The sequence below is a fragment of the Carcharodon carcharias genome, chromosome 18 (genome assembly GCF_017639515.1).
Source record: "Carcharodon carcharias isolate sCarCar2 chromosome 18, sCarCar2.pri, whole genome shotgun sequence".
NCBI classification, from domain to species: Eukaryota; Metazoa; Chordata; class Chondrichthyes; order Lamniformes; family Lamnidae; genus Carcharodon; species Carcharodon carcharias.
The window spans coordinates 77,922,555-77,947,787 of record NC_054484.1 but is presented as its reverse complement, the minus strand read 5'-3'; the positions used below and the strand labels follow the sequence as shown (position 1 = coordinate 77,947,787).

The 25,233-nt window shown below is 45.5% G+C and overlaps 1 protein-coding gene across 1 annotated transcript in view; it reads left to right on the top strand.

The window, feature by feature from the left end:
• The window catches only part of spag17 (sperm associated antigen 17), a 327,444-nt gene that overhangs the window by 13,088 nt on the left and 289,123 nt on the right, over window positions 1-25,233 (top strand). The window contains exons 3-7 of the mRNA XM_041210903.1: window positions 8,020-8,162; window positions 11,121-11,261; window positions 12,588-12,647; window positions 14,976-15,107; window positions 15,893-16,070. Of these exons, the coding sequence (XP_041066837.1) occupies window positions 8,064-8,162; window positions 11,121-11,261; window positions 12,588-12,647; window positions 14,976-15,107; window positions 15,893-16,070 (610 nt within the window). The 5' untranslated portion in view covers window positions 8,020-8,063. The remainder of the gene's footprint in view (window positions 1-8,019; window positions 8,163-11,120; window positions 11,262-12,587; window positions 12,648-14,975; window positions 15,108-15,892; window positions 16,071-25,233) is intronic.

Here is a 25,233-nt window from a genome sequence, read left to right as displayed (position 1 = left end):
AACCTTATAAAGGGACATAGAGCTATTAGAGCTCAGATGATGATCCCAGTGGTGCAATGCAGGCAGGCTGAAGAAGATGGAGGCTAGATCCAGAAGCTGAGAATAGGTAAATAATAGTTGCTGCAGCTGTTTCTATTACTTGAAGATAACATTGGTGGATCCACTATGCTATCCAGACCATTGTAAGCAGAGTTGAGGAGGTTCTGCAGACGTTTGTCATTTTTGATGGAGCGTTCAAGGAACTTGGGTTGGTTGTCCGCTGCTGTCAGCTGGGGATCAAGCTAAATCCTAGAAGAAGAGGAGCTGAAATTCCGTGTGAAGAAGACATAATTTTAAAGAATTTTGTGACTGAGATTGATGACACATATGTTGAGTAGACCTCTGAACCAATTTGTAAGATCTGTCTAAAAGATGAATGTTTCTATTTCTGTAATTTAATCAATGGTTCAGTTGATTTGGGCTGAGAATGGTAATATAGGTAATTCAAAAAGTGTGCACTTAAAAGCATCATCTAAGGTGTACATGGAGTTTAGGAGAATTCAGTACTGTTTTTATCATAATGATTTAATCATGATGCATGCCACACACAAGCTTTTTAAAATTATTTAACGGGATGTGAGTGTCACTGGAATGGCCAGCATTTATTATTCATCCCTAATTCCCCTTGAGAAGGTGGTGGTGGACATATAGGATCGTGAGAGGTCTTGACAGCGTTGACGTGGAAAGGTTGTTTCTTCTTGTGGGAGAATTTAGAACCAGGGGTCACAGTTTAAAAATAAGGGGTTGCTCATTTAAGCCAGGGTTGAGGAAAATCTTTTCCCTGAGGGTCATAAGTCTTTGGAACACTCTTCCTCAAAAAGTGGTGAAAGCAGAGGTAGATAGATGATTGTTAAGCAAGAGGGTAAAAGGTTATCGGGGGTAGGTAGGAATGTGCAGTTGAGGTTACAATCAGATCAGTCATGATCTTATTGAATGGTGGAGCAGGCTTGATGGGACAAGTGACCTACTTCTGCTCCACATTTGTTTGTGAGTCATTGCAGTCCACTTGGTGTAGGTACACCTACCCTGTTATGAAGGGTGTTCCAGGATTTTTACCCAGCGACAAGGAATGGCTACGTAGTTCCAAATCAGGATGGTGTGTAGCTTGGAAGGGAACTTACAAGGTGGTGGAGTATCCTTATGTCTGCTGCCTATGTCCTTCTAGGTGGGAGCGGTTGTGGGTTTGGAAGGTGCTGTTGAATGAGCCTTGGTAAGTTGCTGCAGTGCATCTTGTATATGTGCACTTTGCTGCTGCTGTGCATCAGTGGTGGAGGGAGTGAATGTTTAAGGTGGTGCATGGAGTGCAAATCAGCTGGGCAGCTTTATCCTGGATGGTGTCCAGCTTCTTGAGTGCTGTTGAAACTGCAGTCATCCAGGCAAGTGGAGTGTATTCTATCACACTCCTGACTTGTGCCTTGTAGATTATGGGCAGGCTTTGGGGAGACAGGAGGCGAGTTATTTGCCTCAGAATTCCCAGCCTCTGACCTACTCTTGTAGCCACAGCATTTATATGCTAAGTCCAGTTAAACTTCTGATCAGTGATATCCTCCAGGATGTTGATGAGGGATTGAAGCAATGGTAATGCTAATAGACATCAAGGGGAGATTGTTAGATTCTCTCTTGTTGGAAATGGTGATTACCTGGTACTTGTTTGGGGAAAATGTAATGTGCCACTTAGCCCAAGCCTGAATGTTGTACAGGTGTTTCTGCATATAAGCATGGACTGCTTCAGTATCTGAGGAGTCACAAATGATACTGAACACTAGGCAATCATCAGCAAACTTCTGACCTTATGATAGAGGGAAGGTCATGGATGAAGCAGCTGGAGAGGTTGGGCCTAGACACTACCCTGAGGACCTCCCGCAGCGATGTCCTGGGCTGAGATGATTGACCTCCAACAACTACAACTACCTTCCTTTGAGCTGGATATAACTACGACGAGTGGAGAGATTTCCCTGTGATTCCCATTGACTTCATTTTGCCAGGGATCCTTGATGCCACATTCAGTTTAATTCTGCCTTGATGTAAAGGGCAGTAACTCTCACCTCATCTCTGGTGTTCAGCTCTTTTGTCCATGTTTGGACCAAGGCCATAATGAGGTCAGGAGCTGAGTGGTCCTGGCAGAACCCAAACTGAGCATTGGTGAGCAGGTTATTGCTGTGTAAGTGCTGCCTGATTAATACTGTCAACGTCACTTCTCTGAAGATCAAAGTAGACTAATGAGGATGTAATTGGCCTGGTCGGATGTGTCCTACTTTTTGTGTACAGGACATACCTCAGCAATTTTCCATTGTTGCGTAGATGCCAGTGTTGTAGCTGTACTGGAACAGCTTGGTTAGGGGCTTGGTAGATCAGCGCTACTATCACCAGAATGTTGTTGGAGCCCAATGCCTTTGCTATAAGTAATAAAATGAGATTTTTATCTTCCTGACACACATTTACACCTATTACAGCTGTGTAGCTGTCAGTAATGCAAGGTATTGTTTGTCCAACCAGTTCAATTAGAGATGCCCTTTAATTAGTGTAAACAATTACTCAGATTACAGCAGCAAACACAATTGATATGGATAGTAAACTTTGATTTATTGTTAAAAAAAAACTAAATTTAAAATTAGCAGTACCAAACTGTAACTATTGCTGCAAGCTGGGAGAGTGGACTAGACAGTGATTTTAAATAGCTTAGCCTAAGTGATGGGCAATCTAATTGATTAAAAAATGGAGCATTGAAAAACTCCACATATTTTTGGATTAGGTTTGGAAGTCCAATTGCAGTTCTGCTAAAACTACTGGGCTGAACCGACGTTTTATCTGCTGGCTGCGATGGTGAGTTTTCACGCCGTACCATCCCAAACCCGCCACCTTATTTATGCACTCCTGGGAAACATGCTGCTTCCATGGTGGGCGGGCTTTTATTCGCCTGCCATAATCCTGCCATTGCATCATGCCGGAAACCATATTTAAAGTCGAGTTGCAAGCACACATCTCGGTGTTTCCAGACCATGCAGTGGGCTGCACGAAATTCATGGCCCTGAAACTGAAGAAGATTCAGCCCCCAGGTGCAGCAATGTGTCCCTTGAGCACCTTTTGGATGCCGTGGAGGCCGACTGGGATGTCCTCTACCCCTGTTCTGGCCGCAGGATGGGCACCAACAGCACTAACCTGGCTTGGGAGGTGATGGCAGCGGTGGTCAGCACCAACACCCTTCAAAAGAGGACTACAACTCAGTGCCGCAAGAGGATGAATGATCTCCTCCGTCCCGTTAGGGTAAGTCACTCTTTTCGTCACACTTGTCTCACACACTCACAAACCCATCACACATCCAAGAGGGAGAGTCGCAGGCCGGTAGCGGAAGGCCCGAAATCAAGGTGCTTGTGGACTTTGAAAACAGCCATCCAGCTGGCCAGCGAGGATCTGGGCCAGTCCTGTGCTGGCGGTGAGGTCGGCGGTGCTCTACCAAGCAAGGGCCCAACAGTGCAACATACATCAGACAACCATGCTGTGACTGATGTGTCCTGTTTCACAGGCCATTGCCATGCACAAATTATCTCCCCTTGCTTCCGCTGGCACATCTGGGAAACAGCCAAGAGAGTCCAAAACCTAGGGCATCCAATCAAGCCATGAAGACACCTTGGAAGAGGAATCTGAAGGCATCCTCCTTGAAGTCCGGTCACAGCACCTCCACCAGTGCAGAGACATATGCCTCAGTGGCTTTAGAATAGCCTCGGGATCACAATCTGGTGAGAACGTTGCACTGTCTGATCCACAGCAGGTGGTGGCTGGCACTTCTCCAGTGTCTGGCGTTTGGAGGACTGCTAGAGGCCAGAAATTTGCTGAGTCTGAGTCAGATGACGAGACTCTGGACTCGGTCATGTCACAGTTGCTGGATCTGCAAAGGCCAGCTCGGGAACATCAGGAAGGGATGTCCACTGCATTCCTCAGACTGCAAGGCCTTATGGAAGAGTCCTTCCGTTTTCAGACTGAGGTGATAGCGCCGGCATGCCAACGCACCGAGGTGAACATTGATAGGGTGGTGGCCGCCGTGGAGACCTTGGTCCAGGACATCGTTCCTGTACTGCTGCATGGACTGAACTCCATTGCTGAGGCCATAGTTGGCCTCCAACAATGTCTACGCAAGTGGGGTGCAGGGCAGTCCAATCTCACTCCAGCTGCCCCTTCTTCTTAAGGAGTCAGCCTGGGGCCCTCAGGCATCCATAGGGAGGAGGATCAGCAGATGCACACTCCAGGACAACCCATCCAGGTGACTCCGAGAGTGTCTGGCCCATTAGAAACCCTGCAGCTCCAGCTTCACAGGCCGAGGAGGGTGCTACTGTCACACATCAGGACTCCGAAACCAGGCCGGGGCCCTCCAAGTCTCGGCCCTCCAAAGGACACCCGCCGAGGTCATCACAGTCAGCAGACTGCCTCCACCCCCACTCTGGATGTCTGGGGAGCACCAAGATGTGGCGACAGGGTTAGGAAAGTTCAGAAGAATTAGTTGCATAGCCTGGGCACGGGTGTTAATCACTTGTACATACTGTTCACTATTGTCAATAAACTCCCAAGAATGTCTCCCTGCCTATGGCTCCTTGCTCTGATGAGTAGTGCTCTTGTCACTCGGATGTGAAACCTTTCTGCTCAAGATAAAGGCAGGTGTCTCAGTCCAGGGCCTCTTCCTTGTGCAGCCTCCAGACCCTAGAAATATTACACAAAAAACTGTGGATGCTGGAAATCCAAAACAAAACAAAAACAAAAATACCTGGAAAAACTCAGCAGGTCTGGCAGCATCTGTTGAGAGGAACACAGTTAACGTTTCGAGTCCGAATGTTCTGTTCAAGTGTCATTCGGACTCTAAACGTTAACTGTGTTCCTCTCCGCCGATGCTGCCAGACCTGCTGAGTTTTTCCAGGTATTTTTGTTTTTGTTCTGGAAATATTACTGGTGCCTGCATCTCGGCGGTGCTTGTCATTGCTGCCAGAATGTAGTGGGCAGACACCACAGAATTCTCTCATTCTCTTTGTGTGCTCTCAGCACCTTTAAGGTGGGGCTGGCCCCCATCTCTTCAGCATCTGTGACCAGTGACGTTGTGTTCCTGAAGGGGTCAGGTGCTGAAGGCGGAGAAAGGATCAGATGCTTTTAAAATTTCATGGCTGCAATTGTATGATATGACCCTGATCACAGAGCACAAGCGAGCTACCCTCGGCCAGACAAGAGTCAGACATTCTCAGAGGCTATGTGAAGATCTTTGGAGTGTCCTCACTGCATGTCGTAATCATCCTCCTACAACCGAGTGACTGTTAGGGCCTCCAATGCGTCTCCATGACAGGAGCATTCTCAGACCGTGCTGCCATAAGCTAGACTGGAGTCAAACGTTCACATATGCAATGTGAGGATCTGTGGGGTCACGTCAATGTATGTTGTCTTCATCCTCCACAAATCTAGCAGCTGTGAGTGCCTCCCAAGCGCGCCTGCCCCGTCTAGTCAGCGCGAGGGCCTCATCCCCATCATCGTCGTCTCCGAGGACCTCCTCACTTTCGTCCCAGTTGCATCCTTCTCATCAGATGTGACCTGCAGCCCCTCCATTTCCTCTCAGCCAACTCATCTCCTCTTTGCAATGCCAGGTTGTAAAGGGCGCAGAAGACGATGATGACGATGCGTGACCCCCTCTGCGGACTATATTGCAGGCTCCACCAGACCGGTCCAGGCACCGAAACCTCATCTTCAGCATCCGGATGGTCTGTTCCACCAAGTTGTGAGCTGCAGCATGAGCTTCATTATACCATCACTCTGCTGCAGTCTGAGGCTGCCGCACGGGTGTCATCAGCCACATGCACTGTGGGTAGCCCTTTGCCCCGAGGAGCCAACCCTGCAGCTTCTGTGGACCCTGAAAGACTTCAGGGACCTATAACCAACTGAGGAAGTGCACACTGCCTGGAAACCATGCGCACACTTGCAGGATGTATTTGCAGTGGTTGCACACCAGCTGCATATTCAGTGAATGGAATCCCTTGCAGTTAATGTAGTTTACTGTGTGAAAATCTTCGGAGCATTTGGTGGCACTTTGATGCCTCTGCATTGCTTGAGTGGGCAGATAAGCTAGAAGCCTGACTCCAATCATATCAATGTGCCTGCACCTGAACTGTCTCAGTTGCAGAGGAATGGTCACTTTATGGAGGTTTCTCTAATGCGTGGCCACTTCCCTACTTCCCTCACCCACCCTACCCCTGACCAAAATGCTTGTGGCGCTATATTCGACGGCAAGTCACCTCAACAGCAGGGATGCCCTTGCACACCGCCCCCCCCGCTATAAGTCACCTCAATGCCTGCGCTGTCCTTAACCCCGACTCCCCAGCACCCCTCAAGCTTGAAGTCCAACTGGCGACCCTGGCGAGCAATGCAAACGTTATTGTGTACTCACCTCCGAGTTCCCCTCAAAGTGCAGCCCGCCAAGTGCACAACACTTATATTCTATAGTGAAACACGTCAGCGTGTTTTCCTGCTGACGTGGACAGAGGATACAGCGGGGGGAGGGGGGAAACGATTCCATCGGCTGGCCTAATAACGATATGCTGATATATTACAATGAGGTTCCCAATGTCCGATGGTGGGAAGTGTGGCCCGCTATTGGCAGGCTGAGCAGACAACCACGAACTGGTTTCCCGCTGTCGTAAAACTGATCGAGCCATATTGTCCACTCACGCCACCAATCAGGCCCAACGCCGGCGGGCATGTAAAATTCCACCCACTGTTTTTTCTATTTTCGGTACCTTTTAGAATAATTGTAAAGAATACTTTCTGCATTGCTTATTCACCAAAATAATACTGGTGATCAGGGGTTTAAATTAAGAGAACAAGTGTATAAACTTGACTTGTATTCCCTCAAGTAGAGAAGATTGAGGAATTATGGTGTGTTTAAAATGTTAGAAGGAAATGATAGGGCGGAGTCATAAAAACTTTCATCTGGGAACCAAGAACAAGGGAACATAATCTTAAATTTAGAGATAGGCCATTCAGGAGCAAAATTAGGAAGCATCTTTCACACAAAGGGTAGTAGAAATTTCAAACATTCTTCTTCCCAAAGATTTTGGGTGCTGGGACAATTAGAACTTTCAAGACCAAAATAGTTCTGATTTTTGTTAGATATGAGTATCAAGGGATGTGGAGCAAAAGCAGATCTATGGAGGTGCAGTACAGATCAGTTATGATTTAGTTAAACGGTTGAGTAGGCATCGAATGGCCTATTCCTGTAACTAATGTATCTTGAGTGGGAGACTGGCTAAGGATTGGCTAAAGCAGGCAGACATGCCTTCCTCTTTGACTAACTCAAACTTCAAGTCCACTATAAAATGCACAGGAACGCTTACTCATAACACTCAGGTAGATAGGAATCGGAGTAGGCAATTCAGTCCATTTCCTGCTCTATCTCCATATCCCTTGATGCCATTAGTCTCCAGAAATCTATCAATTTCTGCCTTGAACATGCTCAGTGATTAAAAGCAAATGAGTAAAACATTATATTCTGATTGTTCAGTCAGTAAAGATCACTTGCTTCATTCTAAGAACAAGTGAAGCATCCTTGATTCTTCAGAACACCATAGCTCCTTGGGTACACTTTAGATAAAGACTAAAATAAATGCCTCCCAAGCCAGCATTTATTTTGATGTTTTTCAGTTTATTTTCTGTAGAAATAATTTCAGAAATAGATTTTGCATGTGTCATTCTACTACCTTTACTCTTCATCACTGTGTCCATCCTAATTATGAGCCACATATGAACTTGAGAAAAGGTGCTTCTCCAGCGTGAAATTTCAGATGTGCTGTAATGAAAACACTTTTAATAAGTAAACATCAGTGCATCTGTATGTGAATTGGAAAATGCATCTGAAATATTGAAAATGGTAGAGTTTTGCCATTTGTGCTGCTTCATATCACAGTGGACTTCTTTTAAAATCACTTTTTAAATTTACGTTGTACACATTGCCAGTGGACAGAAAAGGAATAGATCAAGACAACCTGAAAGAGTAAAAGATGCCTGCGAAGAAAGCAAAAGAACCTAAACCAGTTAAGGAACCACAGGCAATCCCCAAAGCCTGGGAGCTAGTGTTGTTGGAAACTCAGATTGAAGAGGTGAGTTTAACGTTCAAACTTTAATGTCAGTCACTGGAGCATAGCACCACATAAGATACTATAAAAACCATGTGCCCTATTCTTACTGGGAGAATCTAGGTATAATAGAACCATAGAACAGCACAGAAAACAGGCCATTCGGCCCTTCTAGTCAGTGCCGAAATATTATTCCGCTAGTCCTATTGACCTGCACCTGGTCTATAACCCTCCAGACCTCTCCCATCTATGTATCTATCCAATTTATTCTTAAAACTTAAGAGTGAGCCTGTATTTACCACGTCAGATGGTAGCTCGTTCCACACTCTCACCACTCTCTGAGTGAAGAAGTTCCCCCTAAACCTTTCCCCTTTCACCCTAAAGCCATAAGAGAATGTAAATAGAGCAAACAAAAAAAGTGGTCACACTTAGGGGGAGATGGTGGTGTAGTACTAATGTTACTGGGCTAGTGATCTAGCGACCCTGGTTAATGCTCTGGTGACATGGTATCAAATCCCACCATGGCAACTGATGAAATTTGAATTCATTAATAAAATCTGGAATTAAAAGCTAGTCACAGCAAAACTATCAATTTTAAAAAACCATCTGGTTCACTAATGTCCTTTAAGGAAGGGAGTCTGCTGCCCTTACCTGGTCTGGCCTACATGTGATTCGAGACCCACAGCAATATGGTTGACTCTTAACTGTCCTCTGAAATAGCCTAACAAGCCATTCAGTTCAAGGGCAATTAGAGAAAGGCAACAAATGCTGGCCTTGCCAGCGATGCCCATATTCCAAGAAAGAATAAAGAAAAAAAATCTATGTTAAAACTCACATTTTAGTTTCTATAATAATGCGTATTGGGATCTATACAATTTGAATAGATCACATTTTGCAGATTAGGGAATGAGTCTCACCCTCAATGCTTCCTTTTTTATCTTGCCAATTACACTACTATTTGTACCTATGCCTTTTTGCTTATTTGCTGAAATGATGGATGTGGTGACATAATCGAGTTCTGTGTTGAAGTGATTACTGAGTTACTATCTGTGGAGATACAGACTGAGATTATCCCTCTGTCAATCTTGATTCATGGGACAAGATTCTGACTACATTCATTAAAGAGTGAAAGCTTCAGATTCAAAGATGGTGATTTGCTCTTCTACCTTGCGGTGTTAACCTCAGTGATCTCCTACAAAGAGAAGCTTATATTTTTAACAAAGGGACAGTAAAGTTGGTATGTTTTATTTAGTTACATGCTCAATCTGAAGTATTCACTTAATATTCTAAAGAACTGAATAATTTCAAAATTCAGAAAATACTTTAGGTGCCCTGCTCAATTTTTTTAAATTGTGGATATTTTATTGACTGTTCTCAAAATTATTGTCATCACAGATGGTGAACTTATCTTAAAATTATTGGGGCAAAATTTTTGTGCCCCTTGTGTCACACATCTGCTATAACTCTTGACAGGCATGCACCTAAATTGGGAAATGGGCTGGAACCTGGCTTCCAACCTTACCTTAGGGATTCCCTTGGCCTTGTCAGTGGACAGAGTTCTTGCCGCCCTTTTACAAAGCCAGTAAAGTTGGAGGGGAAAAGAACTCCCAAAAGCAGGAGTTTCTATGTCCATGACTTCAAAGAGACCCGCATGAATCATTAGCAGAAATATTGAACATCTGGTCAGACCTAGTATAACAGGCCTCCAAATGCTAATGGTGGTGCCTCAACCTAGGATTCTGGCCTGGATCCCCATAGATTAAAGATGAGTAGAGTTTTAAAATATTTTTACAAAGGGATTTTTGTGATTTTCATGACCAGTCATTCTATCACCTCAGTGATCAAAATCTATCCCTTGTGGCAATGGCCCTGCCATTATCATGGAACTAAAAAGATCTCCACAATTGTTAATGGCATTAATGAGGTGCTAATGAGATAAATATATACACAAAAGGTGGGTCCAGAGGCAATGTAATAAGTTACAGTGGAAAAGCAGAGCAGAAGGTAAGCATGGAAAATCAATCAAAGCTAGGAAGGCTCCCTTGGTCAAGCTGATAGGCCCAAGGTGTGGGCACCACTCTGCTTGCTATATGCTGATAGAGGATTCCCACATGAAGTACAAGCCCACACCACCTCTCTGGCACAATTATTATCAGTACCTGCTGTCTCAGAGAAAATGGGAGTGGTGAATAAGACCTGAAGTTCCTGATGTTAAGGTTGGAAGATTATAAAGTGCCTAGTAGAAAGATGAGGTATTGTCCCTCGAGCCTGTGTTGTGATTGCTTAGAACAGCATAGTAGAACAAGAACAGAGTGGGATTAAGAACTAAAAGTGGCAAGTGACTGGAAACTCAGGGTCACTCTTGCAAACTGAACAGAGGTGTTCAGTAAAATGATCATCCGATCTCCATTTGGTTTTCCAAATGTAGACGAGACTGCATTGTGAGCAGCAAATGGAATATACTAAATTGGATGAAGTACAAGTACATTGCTGTGTAACCCAGAAGGGTGTTTGGGCTATGGATGGTGGGAAGGGAAGAAGTGAAAGGGCAGGTGTTGCATTTCCTGGACTTGCATTGGAAGCTGCCAGGGATGGGAAGCGGGTGTTAGGATTGACTAAAGAGTGGACCAGAATCTCATGGAAAGAATGGTCCACTCAGAATACTGGGGTGGGAAGGGAAATGTGTGTTTGGTGGCATCGTATAGGAGGTTGCAGAAATGCTGATGGATGATGCATTAAATACAGAATCTGATGTGGTGGAAAATGAAGATGAGAGATTCTGAAGTGTTTCTGGGAGGGGGAAGTAGCGGATGTGGGGAGTGGGGGTGGAACTGTGGTGGTTTGGAAATACAGAATTGATGGACCGTATACTGTGTTGGTTTAAGGCGGCACTGATGGAAGAGGCTTATGAAAATCAAATGGGGAAGGAAATGATGACAAAATTTCAACTTTATTTTGCCACTGTTTTACTTGGTGTTGCAGGACCAATGGAAGCCAGCTATCTATTTTACAGTTGGTGAGAAGATAGAGAATGAGTTGTTCTTGGCTGCGCTGGCTGCAGCTATCAATGTGCCACTGCGTAAACTCTTCAGTATAATTTCTTGGGAAGGAACAATGAAGCAGGTATGTACATCGTGATATAATGTTTTGTGTTATTTATTATGTTGTCAACTGCTTAAATAGGTAAAAATAAATAATAAAAGGGAAAAACTCAGTAGCAGTGTTATATTTTCAGTTATAGTGATCTGAATCCAAGTAACATTTGAACTTGCCTGCTTTCCATGGTTTTAGTAAGTTCTGACAACAGATGAATTGCCGTGATAGCTTAATGTTCCTCTCTGGAGAGGAGATGAAGCATCAGGAAGAAGTACAAGCAACTTTAATCCTGCTCTGTAAAAGAGACATCTCCTGCCAAATAAACAACAGTAGGCCTGTGGGTGATTTAGTGGCTTAAAAAAGCTGCCCTTTCATTTATGATTTCCTGATCCGGTCTGGACTAACAATAAGAGTACTTCTTAAACGGAGCTGGAGCTCCCCCAACACAGTTGCCAGTGAGCATAAACTCTTCACAATTCAGCACCATTTGGCAGGCAGACACAGAAGACATTGGGTGTGGATGATGAAAACGCTAACAATGGGGATGTTGTTTTTAAATCTTGCAGAGTAAAGTTCACTCACAAAATCTGTGATATAAAGCAAGTTGGGTGTGTAATATACAATAAATCAAGAAAACAGAAAGTGTCATGTAAAGATAATAGTCTTTGCCTGATTGTAGAAATCTGGGGCAGGATTTTTTGGTTGGTGGGGCTTTGTGCCTTGCCACCGAAAAAGTCAATGAGGAACACATCCTTGTGAGTGGTGGCCAATGGTGGGACTACCGGCAGTCCCCAGATTCTAAGCACCGGGATCCTATGACAAAGGTAAGACCAGGCATCTCGCGGACAGGAGGGAAGGCCCCGGAGGGGGTGGGGGAGGTGCAGGTCGCTTGTGTTCCAAAGGCTGGAGAGGAGAGGACACCTGTGGCAGGAGGGGGTATGGGGCAGATCTTTGGGGCAGGGGGTGCCGATTGGGAAAGGGGCCCAGTAATGCATGACCCTTCACCGTCCCCCCACCACTTCCCACCCAAGACCTGAGCTGTCTAACCTGCTGGCCTTCTCCTGCCAGCCTCAAAATTGTGGCTGGGGGAACTGGTCTTTGGGGCAAGAGCAGGTGGGCCACCTGAGTCCTCACCTGCTCCTCCCGTGAAATTTCTGACAGGTCAGGGACAGGTAGCCAGAAGGCCATCAGGAGAATTTTAGAGGTTCACCCCCAACTGCACACCCGCTGGCGGGGGCCCTTGTAATTCTGCCCTGATATTAGAAAGCTTAAAGAAGCAAAAGATGTAAATAACTAAAGCACAGCAAGGATTTCCTGGTTTAAAAAAATTAAATTGCCATACTATCTTTTCAGGTTGTTGAGTTTGGAAACCCAAAAGGCAAGAGGCCAAGTGACCTCCCCATGTTTTATGAGGTAATTATTCTAATTTTTCAATTTTAAATATCTTGAAACAAATTGAGTAGGAAACAGTCTCTAAGGAATACTAGTTGCTGTACTATAAGTGAATTATGATCCTCTGAGCCCATGGGTGGAATCATCTCAGATTTGCACTTAATGCAGTAGCAGGCGGGTACCCGCTGGCCGCAATAGCGGCTTCTCACTCGGTATCATGCCAAACCCACCGCATTAATTATGCATTCCTGGGAAACATGTCCTTTAAAGGTGGGTGAGCTCGCACACCATGCCATCACCTCGCCGCTTCAGCATGCCATATTTAAAGACACATCTCAGTGCTTCCAACCCACGACTGCTGCAAAGGAGACAAGCCCTGAAAGGCAAAAAGACTGCAGCCCCAGTTTCAATGATGCGTTCTTCGAGCGCCTTTTGCGGATGCAGTGGAGGCTCGCTGTGATGTCCTCTACCCCCCACTCTGGCTGCAGGATGGATAGCAACCTCACTAATCCAGCTTGGGAGGTGGTGGCAGCGGTGGTCAGCACCAATGCCCTTCAAAAGAGGGCAGCCACCCAGTGCCACAAGGGATGAATGATCTCCTCCGTTCTGCCAGGGTAAGTCACTCTTTTCATCACTCACAAACCCATTACACATCCACAGGGCCCTCACTCACTGCCGGTTCAAAGGACATCACTATTCACTCTCTCACACACACCTTCATTGTCCTCATCCTGTCCATGTAGCTTAGATACATTTAAGGGGAAGCTAGATAAGCATGTGAGGAAGAAAGGAATGGAAGAATATGCTTATAGAGTTAGATGAAAAAGAGATGAGAGAAGGCTCATGTAGCGTATAAGCAGCAACATAGACCAGTTGGACCGAATAGATTGGTCCTTTGTTGTAAGTTCTACATGATATTGTAAAGAACATATTTTTATTTTTTCTTGGACTGTGGCTTTAAGATTAGACTGTGGCCTTAAAAACTACCATGACTGCAGTTTAAAAGAGACTTTCAATGGAGCTGGAATGAGATAATCTACAATGTTGCTATTATGGAAAAGTGTGTGCCAGGTTGGACAAAATGGTGCTGGAAAGGAGACCTGGTTTAAGAGGGAACTGCCTAGCAATGGAATTTTGATTGGCTCCTGACCAAGTGACCAGATTCTGTGTGAGAATATTGTAGCAGATCAACTCCTAGCCTGAAAAGAGGATAGACCTGAAACCTCTCCGTCCTGTGTTTTCTAAGACTCCAGTAATCCTGCCATAGCAGCTAGCCAGCTATTCCTAACATCGCTGTATCCTGCTTTCTTTGAGAAACCCCTGTCAGGAGGAAAAGGGGAAAAATCACCAGTAGAGACATTAAAAGCAAGTTTCAACCAGAAAACCACTGACTGCAAGTGCTGGGAGACCATCATATCAGCCACTACAACCTGCAAGGAATTTAGAAGAAAGCAATCAAAGTTAACCCATCTAATCCTGAACTCTGGATTGGCACTATTGAACTGTTTTATCTCACCCTTAAAATCCATGTTTTGTGTGTCTTATGTGTGTCTGTCTGTGTGTAGGGGTTTAAGAAGGGGTAGAGGTTAAGTTATAGAGTTAGAAATTAACAGTTCATATTTATTTCTTTTGCCACTGGTTAAAGACAATTTGTTTAATAAATAGTTATTTACTTAAGTTTACAAAACTGGTGTCCATATTCTTTTAACTTGAATTAAACAGTTAAGTAGAAATGGGGCAATTTGGTGGTGATTAAACTTCTCACATTTTTCACAACTCGGGGAGCAGTGGGGCTTGATACTACAGTGCACTATCCCCAGTCAGTTGTGACAATATGTAAATACTTCTGCCTCTCCACATCTCTTTCCTCTAACACCCTGCTGAACACCTATCTTTTTGCCCAAGCTTTTGTTCACCTGTTCTAATGTCACCTTCTTTGGACAGTGTCAACTTTTGATTGATTAAGTCCCTGTGAAGCACCTTGGGATATTTCACTGTGTTAAAATCTGCTACTGAAACAGTCATCCATGCATTTGTTACTTCTAGGCTTGTCTATTCCAATGCACTTCTAGCTAGTCCCCCATTTTCAACTTTTTTTAAACTTGAGGTGATCTAAAACTCTAGCATTGAGTAAGTGAACATGAATTCCATCCACAAGTGCAATGGAAATGCAATGTGAGGTCCACTTCCTCCTAATTAATTTGTTTATTTCAGCTGCATGGCACCAGTTTTTCGGTGCAGATGAATGCTTAGTTTTGTTTCTAAGCTGTAAAGGAGCTGTCACAGTTGTAAATCATAAATTTTGTGCACATACTCTCAGCTCTATGCCTATCTTTTTGGAAATTCTAGGTCACAGAAGTAGCATGGGAAACACTGGCTAAAGGGGAAGAACTTTCAGAGCTACAGCTCACCGAAATAGTCAAGTTCCAGATTCTGTGCCTCAAACAGAAAGACCTTCAAAAAAAAGGAAATGAAAACAAAGTAAGTTTAGTTAAGTGGCTGGTATATTTGTTTTTCTGACTTAGAGGTCTTTAGAACAAGGAGATTTAATAGTTTTTTTTTTAATTACAAAAGGTTTAAATAGAAAATAGGAAGTCCATATCCTCTAGTTTGTGATGAGGTCATCAGATTAAAATTATCAGTAAGAGAATGAGGAGAGGCTTGTCAATCAAAACTCCACAGCATGTGGGGAAATTCCAAATTATGTGCTATCTATGCCTTTTTGATTTACCTGCTCCCTGTGGATCAGGTTAGTAAAAATTCTGCCCATTGGGCACAACTTCACTGGCAGCCTTCCTATTGCACCTAGCATTTCCTGGTGTAAGCTCACCAGTCTTCTTTGGTACCTGGGCCCACAAAGTTAGCACTGGGTCATTTGCATCAGAGCTAGTATGTGATCTCGCACTCTGACAAGCTGACACCTATGGTATACTATTCCCTTGCTCTATCTCCTGTGGATTTATACCTGGTGAGTCACCACGTGAAGACCCATCTCCTAGCCTTGACTATAAAGAATGCATGGTGCTGTTGTTTGCAAAACTCAGATCAAATGAGAATTTATATGCCACATACTCTTCCTAATTTAATATAAAATATTCTTTCTTGTAAGTTTGTAACATGCATTTACCAATTCAAAAATAATATATCATTCCAACAGAAACATCATGTGATCCATATAGATTTCAGACCTTCATAATAAAGTACTGACTAAAATATTTAGAGTTTAACATTTTAACTCTTTTCATATGTTGTGTTACTTGCAATAGGTCTTAGTAGAAGAAGATGCAACAATGCCAGCAAGTGCCAACAAGAAAAAAACAGGCAAAAAATCTGCAGGCAAAGGAAAAGGCAAACCAGAAAGGAAATCTCCAGAACCACCAATTAATAGAAGGAGTACTAAGCTATTAAAGCGAGGTGAAGTGGAGGCTATAGACAGATGCATAAGTAAGTCTCCATTTGTAATTTTATGCATTCTGAAACCCATCATAGGCAGGAAATAAAAATATTTCTTTAGTACAACATTCTTCAAGTTCGGAGCATGGGATTTTGTTTTTGTCTCCATTCTCTCTTGATCCTTGTTTTGCTTTAAACTAGGGATATCCACATTACCTGTCACTTTTTTTAGCAGTACTGCATGATGGTTAAAGTTAGAAACTTATCTCTGGTGCACCATAAAAACTATTTCTATTCATATGTATATACAAATATAATTGATTGGAATGCAGTGGGAAAAAGACTGATTATTTGACTTTCCAAGTGAGTGGCATGCCTGATGAGGGAACATAGACGAACTAATATACACATAATTTGCAGTTGAACAACTGAACATACTACTTCTAAAATATAAAGTAACAGACAAACAAAAGAGGCTGTTCATAATTTAAGATAATGAATGTTCCTAAAAATGTAAAATTACATGGTGTTTGACAATTGAATTACCTAGCCTTTCAGACAAACTGGTCAAACATTCTCCCGATTTACCTTCCCCACCCCCCCCAACCCTTTCTCTCTGAGTGTTGGTCCTATAGAAAGTGGGTGGAATTTTACCAGAATTGCACTAAGTGCAGTAGCGGGCGGGTAAAATGGAGTCCTACCCACCAACAAAAATGGCGGGTTTTCACGCTGTATCGTCCCGAGCCCGCCTCATTATTTATTCACTCCTGCGACACACACCATTTCCATGGCAAGTGGGCTCGCATTTGTCTGCCCGCCATCACCCAGTTGCATCATGCTGGCTGCCATCTTTAGAAGGCAGCCGCCAGCAAAGTGCGCTTCACCACCAGCTCACCACTGCTGACTGGGAGACATGGCCAGCAAAGGGAAAAAGGCTGCAGGCCCCCCGCTTCAACAACGAGTCCCTCGAGCAACTGCTGGATACCGTGGAGGCCTGCTGGAATGTGCTCTACCCCCACTCTGGTCACAGGATGGGCAGCAAAGTCATTAACCCGGCTTGGGAAGATGTGACAGTGATGGTCAGCGCAAACGCCCTGCAGATGAGGACAGCCACCCAGTGCCGCAGCAGGATAAATGATCTCCTCTGTTCTGCCAGGGTCAGTCACTCTTTTCATCACTCTCAACTCACACATTCACAAACCCATCACACATCCACAAGGCTCGCACTCATTGCCAGTGCAAAGCACATCACCATTCACTCTTTCATACACACTGTCATTGTCCTCATCTCATCCATGGGACAACTCACCACCCACACAGACCAGGCATACTTATCATCTGGCCTGGCAGGCATCCTGATACACTCTCCCCATCTCTATCTGTGCAGGACAAACTATATGGCACACAATAGGAGGAAAAGTTCGCAGGCAAGTGGAGGGATGCTGAAGATCAAAGTTCTGACAGAATTTGAAAACATCCACCCAGGTGGTCGACGATGACCGGGACCGGTCCTGTGCTGATGGTGAGGTTAGCACTGCTGTAACAAGTGACGATCCAGCAGTGCAACATCCATAAGACAACCATGCTGTGAGTGATGTGTCCTCTTTCACAGGCCACTGCCATGTGCTAATTATCTCCCCTTGCTTTCACAGGCACATCTGCCAAATAGCCGACAAAGTCCATGACCCAGTGAATGCACCCCCCCCGAAGTCCCATCACAGAGCTCACCTACACCCTCCACCAGCGCAGAGACACACACCTCGGTGGGACCTAGCTTTAGAGTAGCCCCAGGATGAGCACATTGCACTTTCTGATCCACAGCAGGCAGAAGCAGAATCTTCCGAGGTCCCCGGCACTCGGAGGATTGCTGGAGACCAGAAAGTTGCTGAATCTGAGTCAGATGATGAGCCTCTGGACTTGGTCATGTCACAGTTGCTGGAGCTGCAAAGGTAAGCTAGGGAAAAACAGGAAGGGATGTCCGCTGCACTCTTCAGATTTCAAAGTATGATGGCGGAGTCCATCCGCCTTCAGGCTGAGGTGATAGCGCCGGCATTGCAACGCATCAAGGTCAACACTGGCAAGATGGCAGCCGCCAAGGAGACCTTGATCCAGGACATCACTCCTGCACTGCTGTGCAGCTTTAACTCCATCGCTGATGCCATAGTTGGCCTCCAACAGTGTGTATGCGAGAGTGGTGCTGGGGAGCTAGATCTCACTCCAGCTACCCCTTCTCACGGAGTCAGCCATAGGCCCCTCAGACACCCATAGGGAGGATGATCAGGTGTACACACCAGGGCCTTCCACCCAGGTGACTCTGGGAGTGACTGGCCCATCCAAATCCAATCTACCTGTGACTTCCGCAGCTCTAGGTTCACAGGCCGAGGATGGTGCCACTGCCACACAGCAGGACCCTGAAAGCAGGCTGGGGCTGTCCAAGTCTCAGCCCTTCAGAGGACGCCTGCCAAAGTCATCACAGACAGGGCGTACAGTGAGCAGACTGCCTCCACCTCTGCTGTTGATATCCGTGGAGATCCAAGACGTAGCAGCTGGGTTAGGAAAGTTAGGTAAAAGTAGCTGCACAACCTGGGCATAGGACACCCAGATGCGAAGCATTTCTGCACAAAATAAGAGACAGGTGTCTCAGTCCAGGGCCTCTTCCCTGTGCTTTGTGGTCCAGCCTCACAATCCCTGGAACCATTACTGATGCCTGCACTTCGATGGTGCTGGTCATTGTTGCCTGAATGTATTGAGCAGGTGCAACAGAGTTCTCTCATTCTCTCTTTGTGCTCTCAGGCACCTTTAAGGTGGAGCTGGACCCCATCACACCAGCATCTGCGACCAGTGATGCTGTACACGAGCTCCTGAAGGGCTGAGGTGCTGAAGGCGGACACAGCATCGGATGTGTATAAAGTTTCATGGCTGTGTCTCTGAGATGTCCCTGATCATGGAGCGCAAGCGAGCTGCTCTTGACCATATAGAACCATAGAAAAGTTACAGCACAGAGGGAGGCTATTCGGCCCATCTTGTCCATGCCAGCCCGAGGACACCCAGGCGCCCTTTCTAATCCCACCTTCCTGTACCTGGCCCATAGCCCTGCAGCTTACAGCACTTTAGGTGCAGATCCAGGTACTTTTTTAAAGCAGTTTAAAGTTTCTGCCTCTACCACCAACTTGGGCAGCGAATTCCAGAGACCCACTACCCTCTGTGTAAAAAAGTTCTTCCTCTTGTCGCCCCTACACCTTCTGCCACTTATCTTGAATCTATGTCCCCTGGTTCTAGAATTCTCCATCAAGGGAAACAATTTTATCCTGTTCACTCAATCTATTTCCCTCATAATTTTGTACACCTCAATCAAGCGACCTCTCAGCCTTCTTTGTTCTAAGGAAAATAACCCCAATTTATCCAATCTCTCTTTGTAGCTACACTTTTCTAACGCTGGCAACATTCTTGTAAACCTCCTCTGCACTCTCTGCAGAGCTATTTCATCCTTCCTCTAGCGTGGTGACCAGAACTGCACACAATATTCCAGTTGAGGCCTCACCAGTGCTTGCTACAATTCCAACATTATATCCTTACTTTTATATTCTGTACCTCTGCCAGTAAAGGAGAGCATTCCATATGCCTTCTTTACAACTTTGTCTACTTGAACTGCTGCCTTCATGGACCTGTGTACTTGTACGCCAAAATCTCTCACTTCGTCTACCCCTCTTAGTATATTCCCATTTATTTTAATCCCTGTAACTGTTTGACCTCCCTAAATATATGACCTCACACTTCTCTATGTTAAAATCTGCCACTTTACCGCCCACTCCACCAACCCATCTATATCGTTTTGGAAATTACACTATCCACTACTCAGCCACTACTTTGTGTCGTCTGCAATATAGAAGTCAGATATTCTCAGAGGCTATATGAAGATCTATGGAGTGTCCTCACTGCATGTTGTTATCATCCTCCTACAATTGAGCGACTATTAGGACCTCCACTGCATCTCCATAACAGGAGCATTCTCAGAGAGGGTATTCGCACTGTCATAAGCCAGACTGGATTCAAATGTTCACAACTGTGATGTGAGGATCTATGGAGACACCTCACTGCATATCGTCATCATCCACCACAAATCTGGCAGCTATGAGGGCCTCCTGAGTGTGTCTGCCTCCCTCATCCCTGTCATTGTCACCACTGAGGACCCCTTCACCCTCATCCCTGTTGAAGTCCTCCTCATCAGAGGAGACGTGCAGCTCCTCCATCTCCTCCTCAGCCAGTTCCTCTCACCGTTGCAGTGCCAGGTTGTAAAGGGTGCAGCAGACGATGACGATGTGTGACACCCACACGGTATTGCAGGGCTCCACCAGACCGGTCCAGTCACCGGAACTGCATCTTCAGCATCCCAATGGTCTGCTCCACCGAGTTGCAAGCTGCTGCATGAGCCTCATTATACTGTCGCTCTGCTGCAGTCTGAGTCCGCCACACAGGTGTCATCAGCCACGGCCTCTGCAGGTAGTCCTTGTCTCCCCAAGGAACCAACCCTGCAGCCTCTGTGGACCCTGGAAGACTGCAGGGATCTGTGAGCGACTCAGAATGTAGACGCATGCACAATCCCTGGAAACTGTGCACACACCAGTAGGATGCGTTTCTGGTGGTCGCATAACAGCTGCACGTTCAGTGAGTGGAAGTCCCTGCAATTGATGAAGTCTACCGAGTGTAGCGATGGACACCTGAGCACCACATAAGTGCAGTCAATTGCACCCTGCACCTGTGGGAATCCTGAGATCAGCGTGAATCCAGTGGCACTTGCATCCTGGCTGTCCCAGTCCCACGCAAAATGCACAAAGCTGTGTGCCATGGAGAAGATGGCATCTGAGACCTCATGGATGCATTTGTAGGTGGCGGATTGTGAAATCCCATAGAGGCCACCATTGGAGCCCCAAAAGAAGCTCCCCCGGAACGGCCCAGGCATCAGAAGTGCATCTTCAGAAGACCTATGTTCCTCTCTATCACTGCTCTGCTTCTGTTCCTGGGTAGTGGAGAGGCATCATAAGCCACCTTTTCAACAGTTAGCCCTTGTCACCCAGCAGCCATTGATCCAGTCTGGCTGGAGCACTGAAGAGCCTCGGCACCTGGAAGTCTCTGAGGATATAAGCATCATGGGAGCTGCCAGAGTACCGTGCACAGACTTGCAGAATCTTCATCCTATGGTCACACAGTATCTGGACGTTCGTCGAGTGAAACTCCTTCCTGTTGATGAAGGTGGCTGGCTGACCCACTGGCACCTTGATGGTCACATGTGTGCAGTCGATTGTACCCTGAATGCGTGGGAACCCAGCAATCGCTGCAAAGCCTCTGGCTCACTCAGCCTGGCTGGCCTCGTCTGTACAGAAATGAATAAATAAATCAACCAGCTTGATGCAACTGCGAACAGCTGATTGGGACACTCTACACAGGTCCCCCACTGAGTCCTAGAAAGAGCCAGAGGCATAGAAGTTGAGGGCCACTGTGACCTTCAGAATCACCGGCATTGGGTTTCCACACACACAGTTGGAGCTGATCTCAGGTCCAATCATCTGACAAATGGAGGTCACGGAGAGGCGGAGCCTTTGGCATGCACCTCAGGCGTGTTGAGGTAGCTGCACTGCTGCCTGTAAACCCTAGTCGTGTCTTCTCTGGCCCCTTCCCCCTTAGACTACCTGCTGGCCCTGTGCTTCTTGTGCCTGTGCCTCTCCTCCCATAGGTTGCTCCTCTGGAAGCTGCAATGGGACACTTAGCCTCATCTCCCTTCTTTCTCCTCAGGAGGTGCCAGCAGCGGAGACCACAATCCCCATTACCAGGGTCACAGAAGGCAGCCTGATATCTGGAAGGGTCTACATGATCAAAATCCTCTGGGGGGCTTTTGAGCCCTGAAGTGTAGCCTAAAGGTGCTAATAATGAAGCTCAGAACAGAGATGAAGCTGTCATATTCAAATAAGCAACCAGCAGCAAACTTTCTCCTAAAATCTTCACCAATCACACTGGCAATGCTGCTGATCCTTTTTATCCTGCTCTTGGATGAGGCTTTGCAAATGTGGGCTGTCTCCCTGCCCGCTTTGCCTGTGCGACGAGTACAAAATCGCATGGGCAACGTGAAATCCAGTTCATTTGGGTTTTTAATGGCCTTAAGTGGCCTGTTAATTGACGGCGGGTGAGGCTCCCACACCAGCAGCGCCCAGCGACCTGAAGATTGCGCGCCTGGGGGATGACTTTGGGACACTCACCCAACGTCTTCTCGCGCTATTTTCTGCCCGATCGGGTCAGATGCGCACTGGCCGCAAGATTCTGCCCTAGGGGTCAGGGTTTAAAAATAAGGGGTCGCTCATTTAAGACACAGATGAGGAGAAATTTTCTCTCTGAGAGTTGAGAGTCTTTGGAACTCTCTTCCTCAAAAAGCAGTAGAAGCAGAGTCTTTGAATATTTTTGAAGCAGTGGTAGATAGATTCTTAATTAACAAGGGGGTGAAAGGTTATCGGGGTAGGCAGGAGGTTACAGTCAAATCAGCCATGACCTTATTGAATGGCGGAGCAGGCTTGAAGGGCTGAGTGGCCTACTCCTGCTCCTAGTTCATATGTTCATATGTTTGTATGTATTACCATCTTCCTCGTGCTTGCACAAAGGCTTCTTTTAAATGTAACAATGCCATCTGGTACCACCGCTCCATGTGGCAGCAAGTTCTACATTTTCACCAGTCTATATAATGAAACTCATCCTAATTCATCCAACACCCTTGTGTTCTGAACTCAGCCAACAAGTTTAAACAGTTTCTCCACATCCAACCTATTAAACTCTCCTAGGGGAGAATTTTCTGCCTGTTGGGCAGACCGGTTGGGAGTGAGCGCAAGCGGACACGGAGCTGATCACTACCTGCGATTGGCTCCGTGCCGCCATTTTATGTGGGCAGGCCAATTAAGGCCCGCCCAGCGTGACGCATGGTAGGTAGCGCTCAGCACTACCTGAGTGGGCGGTGGGGAAGAGGGAGAGTTGGAGCCTGCACTCTTTCGTGGGCTCGTGAAAGAGCACAGAAATCTCCCTGAGGCACGGAGCCGGAAGTTCATATTGAAATATTTAAATAAAGAAAGGTAAAAATTATTTAGACATGTCCCCTAATGTGACAGTGTTACATGAGCTGGGGCATGTTTACGAAATGTGAATAATTTATTTATTTAATTAAACCTTCAGGAAACCTCATCCTGCCTATGGATAAGGTTTCCTGAAAAGCACAAAGGCCCTGCTTGGGCTCTTCACCTGCCTGCCAACTTTAAGGTTGGACGGGCAGCATGGATAATTATGCTAATTGGGTTTTTAATAGCCTTAATAGGCTTTGGCAGTTCGGCAGGTGTGGGAAACTCGCCCAACGTCACTGCGTGTCATTTTATGTGTTGGTGTGCGCCTGCACAGCAACGTGAAAATTCTGTCCTAATTTTCTAGTCCTCTAACAGCTCTCCTCTTAGTCTTCTCTTTTCCAGAGCCTTTACTGATACAGTTGCATCCTCTTAATTTGGTAAATCCTTTAAATCTTTCCTGAAGTTTCTCCAGTGCTTCAGTATTTTTTATGTGGAAATGTTCATGGCACTCCAAGTGTGGGCTAACCAATGTTTATGAATTTAACATTGCCTCCTTGCTTTTGTATGCGCTCTTCGAGAAATGAATCCTAGTATTTTGTTTCCACTCTACACGGCCTTAACAGCTTGTTACATTTGTAGTGACTTGTGTTTCAGTATTTGAAGATCTCTTTGTTTCTTGACCCCATTTGGTTTCTTACCTTCGTAGCAATAACTGTCCTCCTTATGTCTCCTGCCAAAATGAACCACCTTGCACTTTGCTAACATGTAGTCCACTAGCACTAGAGGCTCAGGGTAAGAATTTATCATTTTGAGTGGATATAACTGTTGTTTTTTTACTCATCTTGGTATAATTTGCCTTGATTTATTGTTGTAATTATGGTTTTATTTAATGTGTAATATACCTTTAGGAATAATGCTTGTTGGGAAAGATCACATGATCTGTCGTAACCAATAGGAGAGTAGCGTGGGCTACCTCAGCAGACACTGCAGAGATAGCATTGGAGTTGAAAGCACACGTGTAGCTGCTGCTGAGTACATGATAAATAAAATTAATGTTTCCGAAGTGTCTGCAGTTCAACTCTATTATCAATAGTAGTAACTTGGCCACCCTTACAACATTTATATAATAAATGAGCTATCAAATGGAACATCTCACAGCAGGAATTCACTAGAGTTCAGAAAAATGAGGAGGGATCTCATAGAAACCTATAAAATTCTAACAGGACAAGACAGGGTAGATGCAGGAAGGATGTTCCCGATGCTGGGGGAGTCCAGAGCTAGGGGTCACAGTCTGAGGATATGGGGTAGACCATTTAGGACTGAGATGAGGAGAAATTTCTTCACCCAGAGAGTGGTGAGCCTGTGGAATTCGTTACCACAGAAAGTAGTTGAGACCAAAACATTGTATGTTTTCAAGTAAGAGTTAGATATAGCTCTTGGGGTGAAAGGGATCAAAGGGTATGGGGAGAAAGCGGGAGCAGGCTATTGAGTTGGATGATCAGCCATGATCATAATGAATGGCGGAGCAGGCTTGAAGGGCCGAATGGCCTACTCCTGCTCTGAGTTTCTATGTTTCTATGAATATGAAAAGAAAGACTTGCATTTATAAAGTTCCTTTCACAACCTCAGGATAAAGCACTTTACAGACAGTTAAGTGTTTTTAAAGTGTAGTTGTTGTTGGAATGTAGGTAATGCAACAACAGCCTGCACAAGGCAAGCTCCCATGAATAGCAATGCGATAATGACTAGATAATCAGTTTGTGATGTTGATTGAGTGGGAAATATTGGCCATGAGACCATGAAGAATTCTTCTGCTCTTCTTCAAAGTATTGCCGTGGGATCTTTTACATTCACCTGAGAGTCCAAGTTTTCTCCTAACTGCCTCTTCCCAAAGAGCAACTTCGGCTTCTCCAGTCTCAACTTGTGCTGCCACCTCTAAGGATTTGTATCCATATACCCCCAGGTGGCTCATTTCTTGAAATCTTTTAAAATTATGCAATTTAGTTTATACTGTCTGATGAATGCTGTTGTGGTCTCCATTTAACTCCCGTCCAAAAGACAGCACCTTTGATAGTGCCTCACTCCCTCAGTACTGTACTGGAGTGTCACTCTCTAGAGGG